Source organism: Pelophylax lessonae (genome assembly GCF_965119305.1).
Source record: "Pelophylax lessonae genome assembly, chromosome: 3".
NCBI classification, from domain to species: domain Eukaryota; kingdom Metazoa; phylum Chordata; class Amphibia; order Anura; family Ranidae; genus Pelophylax; species Pelophylax lessonae.
This window is the reverse complement of record NC_138770.1, coordinates 442,747,706-442,767,196: the sequence shown is the minus strand read 5'-3', so window position 1 is coordinate 442,767,196 and position 19,491 is coordinate 442,747,706. Positions and strand designations below refer to the sequence as shown.

General features: G+C 42.0%; 1 protein-coding gene across 1 annotated transcript in view; it reads left to right on the top strand.

Moving 5' to 3' along the window:
• The window catches only part of TXLNB (taxilin beta), a 148,102-nt gene that overhangs the window by 92,201 nt on the left and 36,410 nt on the right, over nt 1-19,491 (top strand). The window contains exons 6-7 of the mRNA XM_082249934.1: nt 5,297-5,371; nt 16,386-16,478. Coding sequence (XP_082106060.1) covers nt 5,297-5,371; nt 16,386-16,478 — 168 coding nt within the window. The remainder of the gene's footprint in view (nt 1-5,296; nt 5,372-16,385; nt 16,479-19,491) is intronic.

The window sequence follows — 19,491 nt, the reverse complement described above, 5'->3', positions numbered from 1 at the left end:
CTCATCAGACCACAGGACATGGCCCCACTAATCCATGTCCTTAGTCTGCTTGTCCTCAGCAAACTGTTTGCGGGCTTTCTTGTGCATCATCTTTAGAAGAGGCTTTCTTCTGGGATGACAGACATGCAGACCAATTTGATGCAGTGTGTGGTGTATGGTCTGAGCACTGGCAGGCTGACCCCCCCCCCCCCCACCCCTTTACTCAACTTCTTTGGTCGACCATGGCGAATCCTGTTCTGAGTGGAACCTGTCCTGTTAGACTGATGTATGGTCTTGGCCACCTTGCTGCAGCTCAGTTTCAGGGTCTTGGCAATCTTTTTATAGTCTAGGCTATCTCTATGTACAGCAACAATTCTTTTTTCAGATCCTCAGAGAGTTCTTTGCCATGAGGTGCCATGTTGAACCAAATTTAACCCACCTGCTCCCCATTCACACCTGAAACCTTGTAACACTAATCAGTCACATGGCACCGGGGAGGGAAAATGGCTAATTGGGCCCAATTTGGACATTTTCACTCAGGGGTGTACTCACTTTTGTTGCCAGTGGTTTAGACATGAATGGCTTTGTGTTGAGTTATTTTGAGGGGACAGCAAATTGACACTGTTATACAAGCTGTACGCTCACTACGTTACATTGTAGCAATGTGTTATTTCTTCAGTGTTGTTACATGAAAAGATATAATATAAGATATAAGATATAATAAGATAAGAATAAGATATGATAAAATATTTACAAAAATGTGAGGGGTGTACTCACTTTTGTGAGATGCTGTATGTTCCTATCATCCAACTTGCATAAAGCCTTTTATAGTCTTTTGTGGAATTTGGCTGGGTACTGACAATCTGTTTTAAATCCAGGAAGCTTTCAGGATTTGCACCTATTTTATATGACTTCTGGCCAACTTCTAGGTGACTTCTAACCAACAGGAATGGAAATGTGCACTCTTTGCAGACAATGGGGATGATTTACTAAAACTGGAGAGTGCAAAATCTGGTGCAGTTCTGCATACAAACCAATCAGCTTCCAGTTGCTGCACCAGATTTTGAACCCTCCAGGTTTAGTAAATCAACCCCAATGCCATATTTTACATATAATCCGTACTTATGATTACCCCAACTTGCTTAAAATGTTACAATCGGTTAACAAAATCAAATCCCTAGACAAAAACATTAGTTTGCCAAATGGCGACTAATTAATTACTCCAATTTATTTTTGTAATTCAAATAGGCTTCTAAATGTATTTCTTAAGGACTAAGCTTTAAAGTGAAACGTTCTTTCGTGTTTAGGGGGATAAACTCTAATGTGAAACGATCTTCGATGTTTGAATATCTAGCTCGATATAATCCACATGGTGTCCTTCTACAAAGAACACACTTACACAAGGTTGTAGAAATATGGTGCTCAAACGCACCAAAAAAGCTAATGCTAGCCACTCCACTTACTCCACATATGCACGGGGCACTTGTATATTGATAGCAAAATTTGCCCCAGTATCCATCAAACACATTAAAAAGGATCCAGGGGATGTTTTTTACTCCTTGTCTTTGAAATTATCGCCTTCATTTTTGAAGAAATTATGGTAATAGTGCTGGAAATTGCTGAGGGCCCTCTTCTTTTGACTGGTGATTTTTATTACAATCCTTGATAATTCCTTTGATAGATTTGGTGGCTCTACCCGACCTCCACCCCCCTATGTTCCTGTCTGGACAAGTTTGACCTTGTGGATACTTGGAGACGGAGACATGCTACTACTATGGAATACTCCTGTTACTCTGATACTCATGGTACTCTCTCCTGCATTGATCTGTGTTTACTATCTCAGGAATTATGTGGTTTAGTGTCTGAAATTACATACCTTCCTATAGCAGTTTTGGACCATTCTCCTGTAATGATGGATCTTGCTCTAGGCGCCTCCCGGAATCCCCCAAGATATGGACACTGGGTCCCCTATGACTCAACTGTGACAGATCAAGAGCTGGTGGAAATTAATTCATACTGGTTAAATAATGGGAAAAGTGCTTCTACTCCTATAGTATGGGATGCCTTTAAGTCCACCATCGCGGCACGTTTGCTGCTGCTATGGGTGCAGCAAGGAAGGCCTCTCAGTCTAAATTGGTATATGTGGAATGAGAGCTGCATGCAGCTGATGCTGGTTTTTCTGCTTTCCCTACTCCTGATACCTATTGTGCTTGGTGTTATAAGGCCAGAGAGTTGGACCTAGTGATGCTGGAACGCACAAAGAAAAAAACTGTTATATAAGAATCAACGGATTTTTGAGTTGGGGGACAAGAATAGCTGCCGTTTGGCATACCTCTCAAGATCTGAGTTTCAGTTCTGCATTATTATGCATTACCCTGCTGGGGTTGTGGTGGAACTGACCAAATACATTGTGGATGCCTTTGTATCTTTTTATTCCACTTTATCTTCTACTAAAGTGCATTATACCATTGTGGAGTTAGATGACTATCTTTATGACATCCATCTTCCTAAATTGTCGGTAAGCCAAGTTTCGCTGCTTGATGCTCCCCTGACAACCGAGGAAATAACTATGGCCATGCAATTCCTTGCACACGATAAAACGCCAGGCCTAGATGGCTTCCCTATAGAATGGTACCTACAATACTGGGAGGTTCTGATTTCTCATTTACTTTGAGTTTTTACCCAGGCCCTAAGGGAGGGGCGGCTGCCCCCTTCTATGTTTGAAGAATTAATGTAATAAAGCAATAACGCAGCAACAGCACTAGAGGCAGCTATTCTCTCATCCTACAAATCCCGACAACATTTTATACATCGCCAATCCACTCTGGGTAGGGAAAGTGGAAGCATTTTATCAATGACAATACAAGTTTTCAAACTCTCCAATTTACTCCCATCTGGCAGGGCTCCTGCACATTCACCCACCGCTCCTTTGTGGAACAATTTTTTCAGAGAACAGACGGGGCATTTTGTTTTTGGCACGGAGGTAAATTAATCTCCCTTCTATTATTATCGGAAAGCTTCCGTTCTTTTGCCAATTTTCATAGAGACTTTAAAGTCTCCCCTTCACAGCCTATTTTCAGTATCTACAATTACAACATACGGTCGCGGCCTACACAATATCTCATTACAACCTTCCTCTCTAGACGCCTCCTGAATGACCCTTCACAGTCTAAACTAATTTCTACGTATAATTCCTCCCTGCTTTACTCTAAAACAGATAGACTTTACTCTTACAGAATCTAGGTAGTGCACAGATTTTTCAGAATTTACGGAGGAAGTTTGGCAGGAAATCCTTCCTTTACAGGTCCCCACGGTCATCTCTTCGAGGGATAAAGTAATCCAGACCGAGTTTCTTTATGGGTCCTATTATACTCCCTGTCTCCTTTATTGTTTGAATAGGGTACCCTCTACCATCTGTTCCAAATGCTCTTTGGTGGATGGCACGTGCGCTGCCACGGTGTGGCAGCGCCCACTGGTTAGAGCGTTCCGGTCTGAAGTCATGGCCCCTTCCCTCTGTTTCTACCCCCTTTTTTCCTCTTTATTCTTATTATTATACAGGATTTATATAGCGCCAACAGTTTGCACAGTACTTAAACCTGCAGCTTTCATTAAAATAATAACTGGTGATCCTGCCATGAAAGACCATGTTCAGGCACTTTCTTTTTTTTTTTAGGTTGATGACTGTGTCACAGTTGTGCCCCTGTGCATGGGCATCCGCAGGTAGGGGCAAGGTGGGGCAAATGCCCCCCCCCCCCTGAAATCTCAACTTCCCCTTTCAAGTAGTTGTTAAGCCACTTTATACTGTCCTGTCTGGTCTGTTTAAAAATCCTGTGTATGTATCACTGATACAGGAGCATACAGGCAGGGAGAGAGGACAGAGGAGGACAGGAGGGCTGCAGATGACAGAGGCACGTAAACTGACCACAGTGTTAGGGCTCAGCAGCCATGGTATACCGTGGTCAGTTTACAGAGGGGAGGACTTAGCCAGGCAGGATCAGCAAGGTATTTTAGGTGATAGAAGGGGCCAAATTAAACAGCAAAGCACTGTGCTGTATAACATGCTTTAAGGGAACAGGATCATTTTTTTTTAGGTTAACAAATGCTTTAAAAATAAATGCTGCTGTTTGCTTTTTAAAAATAAATACTCAAAATAAGTATAATGGTTAAGCCCCTCCCCTTCATGACATTGTTGAAAAGCGGCGTAGCATGGGTGACCTTAAAATGATGCCCCCCCCCCTGAAAAAAGTTCTGCGGACGCCCATGCCCCTGTGTTGTTAATTTGTCACTCATACCTCATAGCTGCATGTCTGGGGGGCCCATCCCTCACGTATAGGTAATTTATCTGGCAAAACATTTGGGCTGGGTACTGACATTTACAGAAACAGAAGAGAAACCTTTGAAGTGCATAAGACCTTTTGCACATGGCCACAAAATACAGCATATGGGGGCACAGTGTAAATATGTCTGATGTTATGGTGCCTGGGAGCCATAGCTGAAGTGTATTTTTGCCCATATAAATGCATTACAGGAGAACCATGCATGTGTAACCACCAGTACCAGCGTGCACTGGCACTCGCATATTGGTATAGTATTCAAAATGTAGAATTTTTAAAAATACGCTGTGCGTAAGTACGCACAGCAGTAATGCGTGCACAGTGTTTTCTGTAATGCATTCCTATTGGCAAAAATATGCAACAGCTTTGGCTCCCAGGGGGCACAACAACAGACTTATTTTACAGTTTACACCCATATACTATATTTTAAGGCCATGTGCAAGAGGCCTATGTAGTTTTTAGTTTTGCTTTACTCAATAGCAGTAATCAAGATACATAAAGGTCATACCAATAGCTCTGAACCTCATCCACCCTAGAATCCACACAACCGATTCTTCTTATTTTTAATAATACTGCAGTCATATGTTTATTATGCAGTCACTGTAACTGTGTCAAATGTCTGTAGTAAAGTTGCATTTTTCCTTTGATTTGTTGCTAAGAAAATCATTGACTTTGGAAGCATTTATAATTAGCAATAATCTTGGTAAAGGATTCTGTAAACATTTTACATCAGATTGGATTTTCTATAACAGCAAGTAAATGTATAATGAATTGCAAGTAATACTATTGGATCAATGGCTTTCATATGATCATAGAAAGTCATATGCTGCCATCTAGTGTCTAAAAGTAATAATGACTAATCAGAAACTATTATTATTATTATTATTATTATGATTATGATTATTATGATTATCATCATTATTATTATTACTGTTGCGTTGCTGAATTAACTAATGCATTGTTGTCATTTCATCTTTATTCAGTTGCTGACACAGGCTGCTGAATGGAAACTGCAAACCAAAATGATGAAAGATCAAGAGACTGTACTGAAAACCCAGGTATAGCGTGTTTCTCTGTCTCAGTTTAAATGTCAGTGATATCTTATGTCAAGTTATCATCATTGTCCCTGTTTGATTTTCCTTGAAACTTACATTACAGGTTGCAGTAGTAATCAAACTCCATGATGGTAGTAGGTCTAATTCAAAAATTTTAGAAGAGGTCTAGCTGCTGAAGACTTGAAAACATATACTGTAAAACAGTGATCCCAGTCCAGCTTTGGGCTGGAAATCTTCAAAGCCTCCAGTCAAAATTCCCTTTAGTTATGGACAAATAGGGGAAGGGCTGGAACCTCTATTAGGTCTTTATTGCAAGCTGGGAGAAATTTCCCCTCACATAGAACTAAAGGCAAAATATTTTTTTTTTCATTTTGGGTAGCGCAAGGAAGGATTATAACCCCTGTTAGCCTTTTTGCCATCTGTGCCCCATTGGGAAGATTTCCCTGCACTTCAAAAACTACCAAAACAGGAAATGAGAAGAGATCCCTCCAAAGTAAAGGAATCTCAAGGTGTCACCAGGGTCACCAGGACTAGTGTACCCTTTGGGACACTTTCCCCTCTATTACTGTTCTGGTATGTGATTTTTTTTTTATTTTCACTTTAAATGATAACAAGCAGGACAAATATAGAGGGTAAATCTTCCTAATGAGGGAACAGATAGGGTCTAATCCCTATCCAAAACTGTGCCGTGCCACAGACACACATAAACCGTAAGCACAATAAAAAACAAAAGCTTCAATTACATATGGCTCTGCATACACTGAATAGACAGAGAGCTAACACTTTGTCTAATGCTACCTCAAAGAGGAACTCCAATATAATAGTTAGGAACTGCAATCGTTGAGACAAAGAACACTTTCAATGAACACTTTAGTAAGAAGTATGTCATGTACAGTAGTGTATATAGTGCAGGAGTCTGTAAGGCAGAGTGCTGCAGGCAGTGTTGGGTTTAGGATACATAACACAGATTGCAGCGGTCCAGGGTGTGTAATGCAATGTTTTTAAGGTTCAGAAGTAGTGTAGGCATACCTCCCAACTTTTTGAGATGGGAATATTAGCAAAAGTTTGTAGGCATAGGAGGCATTATCACGCCAGTTTAAAGAATTGTACAAAAAAAAAAATTAGTTTAACCCACAAGTGCTTTTTTACCACTACTATTCCATTATATTGGCTTTTGGGATTTAAAAATGCAGCAATTTAGAAATTGGATGACAGCTTTAGCACTGTAAAACACTTTTTGATAGATAAACAGTGCATTTTTATATACAACTATATAGATCAGACCAAAATGAGGGACAAATGAGGAGGAAAGAGGGACAGAGGGACTTTGTTCCAAATCAGGGACAGTTAAGAGGTATGAGTGTAAGGTTAGAAGTACATGACACACATAGAGCAGGTTCCAGGAGTTCATAATGCACAGAATGCAGAGAACTTGAGTATTATGCACAGAATGCAGGGGACAGGAGTGTGTAATGTACAGAATGCAGGGGACAGGAGTGGGTAATGTACAGAATGCAGGGGTCAGGAGTGTGTAATGCACAGAATGCAGGGGACAGGAGTGTGTAATGCACAGAATGCAGGCGACAGGAGTGTGTAATGCACAGAATGCAGGCGACAGGAGTGTGTAATGCACAGGATGCAGGGGACAGGAGTGTGTAATGTACAGAGTGCAGGGGACAGGAGTGTGTAATGTACAGAATGCAGGGGACAGGAGTGTGTGATGCACATAATGCAAGGGACAGGAGTGTGTAATGTACAGAATGCAGGGGACAGGAGTGTGTAATGTACAGAATGCAGGGGACAGGAGTGTGTAATGTACAGAATGCAGGGGACAGGAGTGTGTAATGCACAGAATGCAGGGGACAGGAGTGTGTAATGTACAGAATGCAAGGGACAGGAGTGTGTAATGTACAGAGTGCAGAGGACAGGAGTGTGTAATGCACAGAATGCAGGAGTCAGGAGTGTGTAATGCACAGAATGCAGGGGACAGGAGTGTGTAATGTACAGAATGCAGGGGTCAGGAGTGTGTAATGCACAGAATGCAGGGGACAGGAGTGTGTAATGCACAGGATGCAGGGGACAGGAGTGTGTAATGTACAGAGTGCAGGGGACAGGAGTGTGTAATGTACAGAATGCAGGGGACAGGAGTGTGTGATGCACAGAATGCAAGGGACAGGAGTGTGTAATGCACAGAATGCAGGGGACAGGAGTGTGTAATGTACAGAATGCAGGGGACAGGAGTGTGTAATGCACAGAATGCAGGGGACAGGAGTGTGTCACAGAAACATCACAATTCCAGATAGCAAGATGAGAGCAGTTGTCAATGCATTTCACGCAAAGTGTGCTTAGTTATAAGTTATGACTAAGCGCACAATATCCCTCAAGATCAGTTAGCTCCCAGTACAATATCCCCCAGGTCAATCTGTGTCAGTCTGCATGACATCTCCCTCTACTTACAGACATCAGCGGCATACATTGCAGTTTCCTTCCTTCCGGGCTCTTGCTGGCATCATCGCCCCCCCAGTGAGGCAAAACCCACCCACAGACAGCTGTCCACTACACAATTCCCACAGCTCCTGGATGGCAACAGACCTGTGTGTGACACAGTCACACAGGATGCTGTGACAGGAGCCAGGAAGGGCAATATCCTTTCATGGGTGCAGTGTGTCAGTGCACAGCGGGCCCCACCACCACCCTCGGGGCCTCTTGCACACATGGATGATATGCCACTGCCCTGGCCCCTTGAGATGCCCATGCCCCCTACTAGTGGGGATGATATTGACACAGACTCAAATGATCCACTGTGGCTAAAAAATTGATATGATCCAGAAACATTTAGACAGAATTAAGGTGAGTAAAGCACCTGGACCAGATGGCATACAACCATGGATCCTAAAAGAATTAAGCTTTGTCATTTCAAAGCCATTGTTTCTCATTTTTAGAGACTTTTAGTGCCTGGCATAGTACCACTGGATTGGTGTAAGGCCAACGTGGTGCCTATGTTTAAAAAAGGGTCAGAGTCTTTACTAAGTAATTACAGAATAACTGTCACTGGGAGGGGGCCCGCAGTCCTCGCTCGCCTTTTCTGTCACTAGCTCAGAGCCTGCATTGACGGTCCCTCCTCCCTCGCACGGATAGGAGACAGCCGATCTGCTTCTTATCCTCCTGCGCCTCCCCTCCTGTTTTCACTGTGGGAAGTGTGAAGCTCAGCAGCTGAATGATCAAATTCAGCTGCTGAGCTTCACACTTCCCACGGTGCACACAGGAGAGGGGCAGAAGGAGAAGGCACAGATCGGCTGTCTCCCATCCCTGCGAGGGAGGAGGGACCGTTAGTGCAGGCTCTGAATCTAAGCTGTATTAGAGAGACACTCTCAGCTCAGAGTACTGCTGATGGGAACTGATGGGCAGCATTGATGAGCACTGATAAATAGCACTGATGGGCAGTGATAGACGGCATTGATGAGCACTAAGTGGCACTAATAGGTGGCATTAATGAGCACTTATAAGTGGCACTGAAAGGCAGCACTGGTGAGCACTGATAGGCAAAATTGATGAGCACTAATAGGTAGCACTGAAAGGCAGCATTGATGAGCACTGATAGGCGGCATTGATGAGCACTGATAAGTGGCACTGATAGACGGCATTGATGAGCACTGATAGGCAGCATTGATGAGCACTGATAGGCAGCATTAATGAGCACTAATAGGTAACACTGATAGGCGGCATTGATGAGCACTGATAGGCGGCATTGATGAGCACTGATAGGCGACGTTGATGAGCACTGACAGGTGGCATTCATGAGCACTGATAGGTGGCACTGATAGGCGGTATTGATGAGCACTGATAGGAAGCAATGATGGGCATTGATGAGCACTGATAGGAGGTATTAGTGGCATGATAGGCGGCATTGGTGAGCACTGATAGGCAGCACTAATAGATGGCATTAATGAGCACTGATAGGCAGCATTCAAGAGCACTGATGGGGCTGCACTGATAATCAGGACACTGATGATCAGAGCTCCAAGAAACAAATAAGGTGAAACCACCCTTCTCCTGCGCTTGGTATCCAAGCCCCTCGACCACACTCCTCACGGGACTGACAACTGGCTTCTCAAATGGCTAAAGTCTTGCTGCCCTTGTCGGACTGGGGTCGTCCACCGATACTAAATGCAAAAAGAACAAAGAAAGGGCGCAACGACCTAGCGCATTATCCTCAATAAAACGCTTTATTTAAGTAACTTATAAAAATGGCTACTCACAGACGCAGATGAAAATAAAGCGTGTCAAGCTGGATTGCTCAAATGTCCGTGTTTAGTCCATATAGTCGTCCATGACCGATGAGATGACTGACGCGTTTCGAGGCCTAGCCTCTTCCTCAGAGCCACTGTGTCATGGCTGTCTCTTTGGTTTAAATAATGATGTAGTGAGGTAGCGACCCAGTCACTGCCCCCAGGTAAACACGGACATTTGAGCAATCCAGCTTGACACGCTTTATTTTCATCTGCGTCTGTGAGTAGCCATTTTTATAAGTTACTTAAATAAAGCCTTTTATTGAGGATAATGCGCTAGGACTGATGATCAGAGCCCTGCTTATCAGTGTAAACAATGTACTGACAGTCTTGCTGGTAACGGTTCTCCTTTCCTCAAACAGACACAGTGTGGGAAGAAAAGAGTGCTGATAACCAACAGTTTTGTTTACATGTGATCAGCTGATCACATGGTAAAGGGCCACTGTGATTGTCCGAAGGACACAGCAGTTACAGAGCATGCTGGATGCGCGCCCCAGAGGGCACATGGGAGGCAGGATTGTGGGAGGATGTACATGGATGCCCTCACAGAACTGGAAGCCCAGAGCTTGAAAGGAAGGGGGGGTTAGGGGGGCCCTTCATGGTTTCTTGCATTGGGGCCCTGAAGGTTCCAGTTACACCTCTGACTACAGACCTGTTATTTTAACCTCTATACTTGGTAATATACTGAAGAGTTTAATGGTCATCCGCTGACATCCGCAATCCCATTGACATGCATTATGTTCGTTTTTCATCCGCAAAAAATGGGATGAAATACGGACATACGGAGCGCCCGTGTGAAAGGACCCTATGGCTTCTGTTAATGGAAGAGCTGGGCAGAAAACGTGGGCATAGTCGGGCACTCTTGACGAGTGTCTATCACAGCTCCTTCAGCTCCTACCCTGCAGCACTGGAAGATGGTGGGGTTGGGGGTGATTAGAGGAAGAAGATTTCAACTAAACCAGGAGACAGCTGCACAAGGGATAGATCACACTGATTATAAATAATGTCCCTTGTGCTTATTTTTTTTAACAAAATTTTGGGCTTTAACCACTTTCTGACCAGCCGCCGCAGATATATGGCGCCAGGTTCCCACGAATCACCGCAACTGTACAGCGTTTCGCGGGAGCGATCATGAAGGTGCGTGCGCACCCATTCGCCAGAAGGGAAGCTGATCTGCAGGGCCAGCAGCTGTGATTGCCACCGGGCACCCGCCATCGCTCCCCGTGGTGACAGAACGGAGGTCTGCTGTTGTAAACACGGCAGACCGTTGTTCTGTCAGCATTCAACACAGAGCTCCTGCGTACCTCCTATTTAGGAACTCAGGTCCCTGTGTTGATTCCATAAGCCCACCCCCTCACAGTTATAAAACACCCCCTAGGCATACATTTAACCCTTTGATCACCCCTGGTGTTAACCCCTTACCTGCCAGTGTCATTAGTACAGTAATAGTGCATACTTTTAGCACTGATTTCTGTAGTAGTGTCAAAAATGTCAGTTGGGTGGTCGATCTGTCCGCCGCAATGTCGCAGTCCCGCTAAAAGTCGCTGATCGCCTCCATTATTGGAAAAAATAAATAAAATGGACATAAATCTTTAGTTTGTAGACGTGATAACTTTTGCGCAAACCAATCAAAATACGCTTATTGGGATTTTTTTTACCAAAAATATGTAGCAGAACACATATTGGCCTAAAATCATGAAAACATTTGAGTTAAAAATTTTTATTGAGAATGTTATAAAGCAGAAAGTGAAATATATATATATATATATATATATATATTTTTTATTTTCTTTTTCTTTTCAGAATTGTCGCTCTTTTTTTGTTTATAGCACAAAAAATAAAAATCGCAGAGGGGATCAAATACCACCAAAAGAAAGCTCTATTTGTGGGGGAAAAAGGACATCCATTTGTTTGGGTACAGCTTCGCACAACCGCGCAATTGTTAGTTAAAATAACGCAGTGCCGAATCACAAAATATGGCCTGGTCATTAAGGGGGGGAAAACCTTCCGGTCCAGAAGTGATAAATGTAACTGTAAGCAGAAAAATGTAACATATTGCAACTTACCAGTCCTTAGATGTGACTGCATTGGTTTTCTTGTTTTAGCCTGTTTCCTTTTATTTTTCACCTGGTGATCCAGCCCCCGCCACACGATTCCTGTCCTAAGGTGATCTCACTCTCTGTACTGTATCTACGACGGATTAGTGTTGTCATCCTATGCTCTGTCTATCCTATGCAACCACTGGCTGAGAGCGCTGATCAAGTGCCGATCAGCAGAACTTTTTCAGTCATGCCCCTTCGGCAGACGGACACATGGTTGCCTTACACATGTTTCAATTGAACCGGCCAATGCCGCCCGATATTCAGCCTGGGTGTATGGCCCTTAAGTCATGAGCTCATTAGATTTCAGGCAGGATTCTACAGAAGTTCATTGTGACAGATCTAACAAAACACTTTTGATGGTATATTTGACAGATGAAAAACAAGCAAATAAGAGAAGTTCATTTTTAGGGTTTAAATATACTTTAACGTTTCAAGATAACAACATGCTGAAAAGTAATTGGGAATAATTCAGGACTGTAGAAAGAAAGCACCAGCAGTAACCTGGGTAAGTAGAAACCATTGGTAGGGCTAATTAAAGGGATAGAGGTGACTCAATATACATTATCCATGTGTGTTTTCACATGGTTGGCAGGTAATTAGGACTCATGCTCTTGTAATTCTCATAGTGAGGCAAATTACTCTTCAGGCAGAGATAATGCATTGCAGATATTCATTTATTTCACTGATATACATTTCATTTCATACATTTACTTTTTTTACAGGTTAAAGTAAATAAAATTATTTTTTTTTTAACTTTATTAGTACTTAATGGAGCTGCCCAAATTCATTATGTTTATTATCAAATTTATCTAGAATATATGCAATAATATTAAAATAAATTTACATGGTCATATTTGGTATCCACAGTTTAGAATTTTTTGCAGATAGGCCTGGGACTTTTAAAACCAGAATACTCCTATACTGTATGCAGATATCTGATAGTAACAGGTTCTGGTCCACCTACACCTTCCTGTACCTTTCTAGTTGCCCGTCATTATGATGGGCAGCCTCACTAAACAAAAGTGAGTTAGCGGGGGTAGGAGATCCTGGGTTCGGACGTGGGGTTTCTGACAAAACTGTAAAAAAACGTTTCTTTTACTTAGAGGTGCCAACATAAATATGCATGCGTCATTTTATCAGTTTATTTGTTAAACCATGGCAACAGATTTGCTTTATTGATTCCATAGAGAGTCTCCATAGGGCTTCAGGAAATCAGTTTCTAGAGTTATTTGCAATAATAACCTTGTAATTCCTAATAAATCACTTCCACAATCTTGTAAATACAAAAAGATGAAAAGACCTTTTAAATAAAATTTAAAAAAGTGCTAATAATGCAAACAGGTAAATTATTTTAAATTGTTTTTTAGTTGAATTTGTTTTGTACAAGATTTTTACTATAAACTATAAAACATCTAAGAAATCATTCATCAAAAAAAAAAAAACAATCTGATATTAAAAAAAAAAACGAATTTTTACAAAAACAGGTTCAAAAGAGCACCAGTCTAATGGCACATTTTTATTTTTTTGGGATAAAGTGGAGATGGATTAGAACACTTTGCTGTCTGTGCCCCCATTTAGGAACTGTATCCTCTCTATTTGTCCTGTTTACCATTATGATTGAAAGAAAACCTCATATTTCGGGTTATCCTCAGAAAAGTAATAGAGGGGAAATCTTCTAATAAGGACACTAATTTTGGTGACCTGGGGGTCCCCAAAACATTCCCCTAATTTGCAGGGATTTCCTCTCACTTCCTGTTTTGGCTATGGGACAGGAAGTGAAGAGAAAACTCTGCAATGGGACACAAATGGCGGAATAAAAATCTGACAGGGGGCATAACCCTCCCTTGCACTATCCAAAATGACAAAAAGGTTTTGCTTATAGTTTGACTTTAATTTTGTTCCAGTTCTCTTAAATGCTAATGCTATCGTGAAAACATTAAGGGCAGGGTTACATTTCTATATTGCGGTAACGTGTGCATGATCACAAGCTGCTAAAATCCACGTAACATATAATGCAGTGCTATTCATTTTGCATGGCACTCCATCACTCTAAAGTAATGCACTTGCATTGCAATAAAAAAAGGTTCAGGTGCAGTTTTAAACATATTTGAGTGCATCAGTAGTCACGTCATTCTGAATAGGCTGCCTTAACACAAAGATTGTTAACTTACTGCAAATATTAGGTAAATAGGCCCTAAAATGTTTTGGCACTACATAGTTTATATCCTATAGGTTGCACAAAATAGTGTAAATATATATTTTTTATTAGGGCAATGGATTTCCTTGAAATTTCCAAGCCAGGAAACTGTTTGCCTTGTAAACCAAGGTGGTCCTCCCTATACATACCAAATACCGGTAAATGAAAACATATAGCTCTCACCAAAGGAAGGAATGATATGAGAAAAACACCAAGAGACCAGTGATTCAGGTATCACTTGATTACATTGTTCACTCTGGCTGTTTTGTTTTCACTGGTCTCTTGGTGTTTTTCTCATATCATTCCTTCCTTCGGTGAGAGCTATATGTTTTCATTTTATGTCATTACCTACTTTTACTTCCTACCTGGGTTTACTCCTACTGACACCTTGCTTTTGGGCTTCAGTCCTCATTATATCATCAGATGTGCATTATTTACATTGATATATATTTTATTACTCCCCACAGAATGTCCTTTCAGACACATTCAGCACTATTTTTGATTTTTAATGGGGACCCCATTCCCATGGTAATCCATCCACCCTTGTTTGTGTTGGTTTCATGCCCCTGGCCACTGCCACAGCTCCCGGAGACGAGTCCCCCACCGTTTCTTCAGCTTCCAGCACCTCATTTGGAACCTTTAGCTAACCTGTACAAGTTTTTTTCACCCTGCATCGGCTACTGATGAGTGGAAAGAACCCACGAAACGCGTAGAGCCCTTCTCGATGCTACGCAATTACCACTATCTGATGTATTACTTGTTTATACAACCATTACCCATCAATGCATCTTGATAGCGAAGTCTAGGTCAACTTATAACACCCACAACATGATGGGGTGGCAATATGTCTTAGTGTATATATATGTACTATGTGCGATTAATAAGCAATACTATTTATTCATTGTATTTTGAAACAACTAAACATGTGTATATGTACCAAAAAACATTTTATACATTGATTTTTTACATCACTTTATAGCTGTGTGCTTCATTTAAAGTCCCAAACCTCCCTCCTCATTTATCTGTATCAGGGATGGAGGCATATGACCCTACCCAGTCATTGCCTCATTTAAAGTCCCAAATTTCCCCTTTTTTTGAATCCCTATACATACCTGCCACACATTATATTGATTACCATTAGTAACTCATTTTCATGTATAACAAAGGTTCCAGAGTGCCAGCTTGCTTGCCAGTTTAATTCATCTGATTTCATTGCAGCCTATTGATTTAGGGCGTGCAGCTCAAAGCCCAAACACACATGCCTTTTTCTGCAGCCTCAGCTGCATGGGACAGTGAATAACAGGTTCCCAGGCTCTGTGAAGCCCCATAGTTGTATAGTTAGTACAGCTGAAAAAAGACACAAGTCCATTCAGTTCAACTAAATGAATGGGAAGTGCTCTGTGCTGACCGGCTTCCTGTTCATTCACAAACTGAAGCATAGGAAACACAGTTTACTATGCTTCAAATATAAACACAGTGAGTGAGTGTGTTCATATGAAAAATGAAGGGGCCATTAAATAACATATTCACTAGCACCTTCCTTCGCTCTTCATCCTGAATAGCAGTGGATAGTTTGCATTCAGATGTGGCTAAACACCACCTCTGGACTCAGCAACACTTTGTGCTGTGGCCACATACAAACTGGGCGATTAGCTGCAGTCAGTTTGTGTGCAGCCAAAAACACCAGTCCTGGGCGCCCAGGGTGGGTCAGAGGCTCTATTCTCATGCACCCATTCAGATGAGCAGTTACATGTGAACAGCAGCAGTGCCAACCATTGATTTGTACAGAGTTTCTACACACTGCACAATCTACTTATTCTTGCCAGCTCCTGGCCAATGCTTTTTTGGCTGTCTGAATGCAACCGAAGAAGTTTACATTCATTTGGCCAATTCTAGGCCATTACTTTAGACTTATAGATTTTATATCATTTTATAAATAATCTAAATGTTAAACTTTGATCCTCTTCAAAAAATCCTGTCTCTACTGGTATCCATAGAATGTGGATGATATATTATCCAAAAATGATAATTGTTTCTGCGATATCCCCAGAACAGTCATACAACATAATTACTTTTTTTCCCTCTTGTAATACTTGTGAGTGTAATCACTTATTTCTGTTTCTGCATAGTTTATGTATTCAGTTCTGGAAGCATTGGCACCTGTGATGACAGTCTTGAAGGAAATCGTTAATTATAATTTGTGAACAGCATATGGGTTCATTAGAAATGCTAAACAGAGGAAATCTTACTCTGGTTTGACAAGAAGGTGTTATGACTCATAAAAGATGTTAGATATGTTGAGCATTTCGAGTTTGTCTCCATTGATTCATCACATTAATGGGGTTTTGACAAATAGCATTTAGTTTGTACAAATTTATCTTTCTTTAAATTCTAATTATTCCCACTTTTTTTTTTTTTTCAACTGACAGGTTGCGCTATACTCGGAGAGATTTGATGAATTTCAGAATTCGCTGACTAAAAGCAATGAAGTTTTCACAACGTTCAAAAAAGAAATGGAAAAGGTTATTTTTTTTTTATTATTTATTGCTGCTCAGTTTATGAAGATGTTACCTAACCAATAGAATCAAAATACTCATGTCCTAGTTTCAAATATGCACAACTATACTGTATGTTCCTTGGAAGCTCTGGATCTTAATCTCTCTGTCATGTTGTTATTATCCCTTTCTGTGTAGCATATACATAGCAGTTAAGGAGTCTCAAATTAGTGAGATAATACTTTAGAATTTTCTCGTAGACGATAGTGAACAAGACCAGTTGGCCAACCTCAACTGTGTATGGGTCAAGGGCTGCCATCTCAAAGTTGACATTATCAGCTATTGTGGTAATAATGTAACATAAAAAACCCTCTATCTAAGTAGTTATGGGCACAAAGGTGAGAGCCACAGTGCTTATGCTGCCCACTTATCTGTACTTACCAAGCAAAGCCTACCTAAGGTAAGTACATCTGTGGCTTGAGATTACCATTGTGGCAGAGCGTTGCCCTGCCAGCAGGGCCGTCGCTACCTGTAAGGCAACCTAGGCAGCCACCTAGGGCACAACTTAGCAGGGGGCGCCGGCATCCTTCATCCGGAATCAGTAATGGACTGGCCGCTGGCCGGTGCGGCACTCCTCATGCTGTGCCGCCTGAGAGCTACAGCAAGCCTCAGGTGGCACAGCACTGCTGTATAGATGGCGGCCGCAGAGAAACGCGACCACCCACGAGACCGCCCACGTGACAGTGAAGGTGGGCGAGCAGCAGACTTGAGAGGCTGAGACAGCTGTCTCTCAAGGTCTGACTGAGCTTACCTTCCTGCCTGAGGCGGAGCTCTGCAGACAGGACCTCAAGTGCGCACTCTCTGCTCTGTGCGCCCGGTGGCCGGAACTTACCCCTGCCTGACCCCTTCCACCCTTGAGCACAGAGAGGGGGCAGGGTTTAAAGTGGATGAAGGCCACTGAGCAGCCACCAGCAATTGTCTGCTGCCTGCTGGGAGTCACAGTAAAGGAAGTAACCTACTCCAGGATGGTAGCTGCTTTCTGCTTCCCCAGGGTATTGGTGTTTGCCTCTAGGGCCTGTATTTGACCAAGAGCCAGACTGCAGCCAGAGACCATCATCTTTTTGTCCTATTCTGGTGTGGTAAATAGGCAATCCAATATTTTTATTATTTAGTAATATTATTACATAATTAATTTACCTCACATTAAAAGGACACTATAGTTCCAGAACCACTACAGTTTAATGTGGTGGTTTTGGTGTCTATAGCCTGTCGCTGCATGCTTTTAAAAGGTAAACGTGGGCCGAGCATATGGGGGGGTGGAAATTTTCTATTTTGCCTAGGGCGGCAAAAATACTTGCACCGCCCCTGCCTGCCAGGGTCCAGAAAGAGGTTATGATACAGAATTTTCAGGTCGGTTGACGGGCTCCAGTGAGCTTGTGTCATGAAGAGGGAACTGGCTTTTTAGTTTTTTTCAGTGTTTGTTAGAGTCCGTTTTGGGACCAGGAGTCTGGAAATTTTTAAAGTGATCCGGGTGGGATAAAATCTCTTAGCCTGGCTCCAGGTATTCAGAACAGCCAGCACACTAATTGGTCAGGTGTGTGCTGGGTTTTTAGCTGACCATGGTTCTGGGCTCCACCCTGGCAGATAGGAGGTTGTTGCCCAGGAGTCAGGAGTGAGAGAGAGAGAGAGCCAGAGCAGCTAGCTGTGTGCACCTAGTTGTTAGCAAACAGTCTGTAGGAGACAGACAAGGGCCTGGAGTTTAAGGCCAGAACAGCAGTGCTGCAAGTGCAAGCCAGAAGGGCTGAATGTAGTTTTGATAGAAAAAAATGCTGATTACCCTTGCAAGGAAAACTCATGTTTGTGTTTTTTTCTAGAACTTTCTTTTAAATAATAATAGGCAAGAAAAGCCCTTAAAAAAAAAGAAGAAAAGCGAGTGGCGGTGTCCTTAAACAGCTCTACATTTAATGCTAGTTCTCACACTATGAAAAACTTACCCTTGCTTATTACTGTGTCAGAACCAAAAATTATATCTTATATGTTGTTACATTCCAAATTCTATATAAATCTGCTGAGAATGCTAGGTGACATTATGACCAAAGTTTTATATAACTTTAAAAACAGTGGCCAGTGTAATAAAAAAAAAAACATACTGCTAAAATAGTGCTTTTAATGGAATGAATACAATTTCAATGAGAGTGTGAAACATGCCATGAGTGAGTTCAATAAAGAGCACAAAATTGATTTGATTACTTCATTCAAATGTTTTCTTGGGATGAAGAATTGAAGGTTCATTCCTCCTTGCTACTGCCTAATGCTGGGGTAAGACTAGAAATTGTGGATGAACACTCTGCACACTAGAAGGGGTATAAAGCAGTGTGCAGAGTGTTGGTTACGCCCCTTTAGCACCTGATGGGTTATACGTATACATGTAGAAGCTATTGGGATTTGAGCACAAGTGTATCTTATTTCTGTTGCATTGCAGGTCAGTGGTCAGACGTGAAGTTAGTGGCTCTCCTCCAATTTTAGTTTGTTTGCCCCATGTTGCCATTGTGTCCACTGTAGCATTTGCATTTTGCAGAGCAGGTTAGGGACTGGCCATAGAGGGATTACTTTGATGCAGTTGACCTGCTTAATCATGTATTGCAATAGGTGTGAACTAAAAATCCCTGTTTTTTTAATTGCAAAGTTTGCTAGAGGGGTATATAGCAGTGTGCAGAGAGTTCATCTGGAATTTCAGTTATTTACCAAGGTGCTAGCTTTGCTATTTGCACTATTACACTCACAGGGGGGTGTTCCTGTCATGAGATTTCTGGATAACTGTCTGCTGAGTGGAAAGCAGGCAGATCCTATCAGTTAATGTCCAAAATGCTTTTCAGGTTCTCCACATTTTTTGTTGGATCCTAAACCTTCAGAAATCAGCTCACCCATCAGCTAACACATCACGTAGAACATCTGGGTAATTTCCTAGACATGGCTCAGTCCAGAGATTTCTTTCTCAAGCCAATCTTCTAACTTTCTACTCCCAGGCTCAGATCCTGCA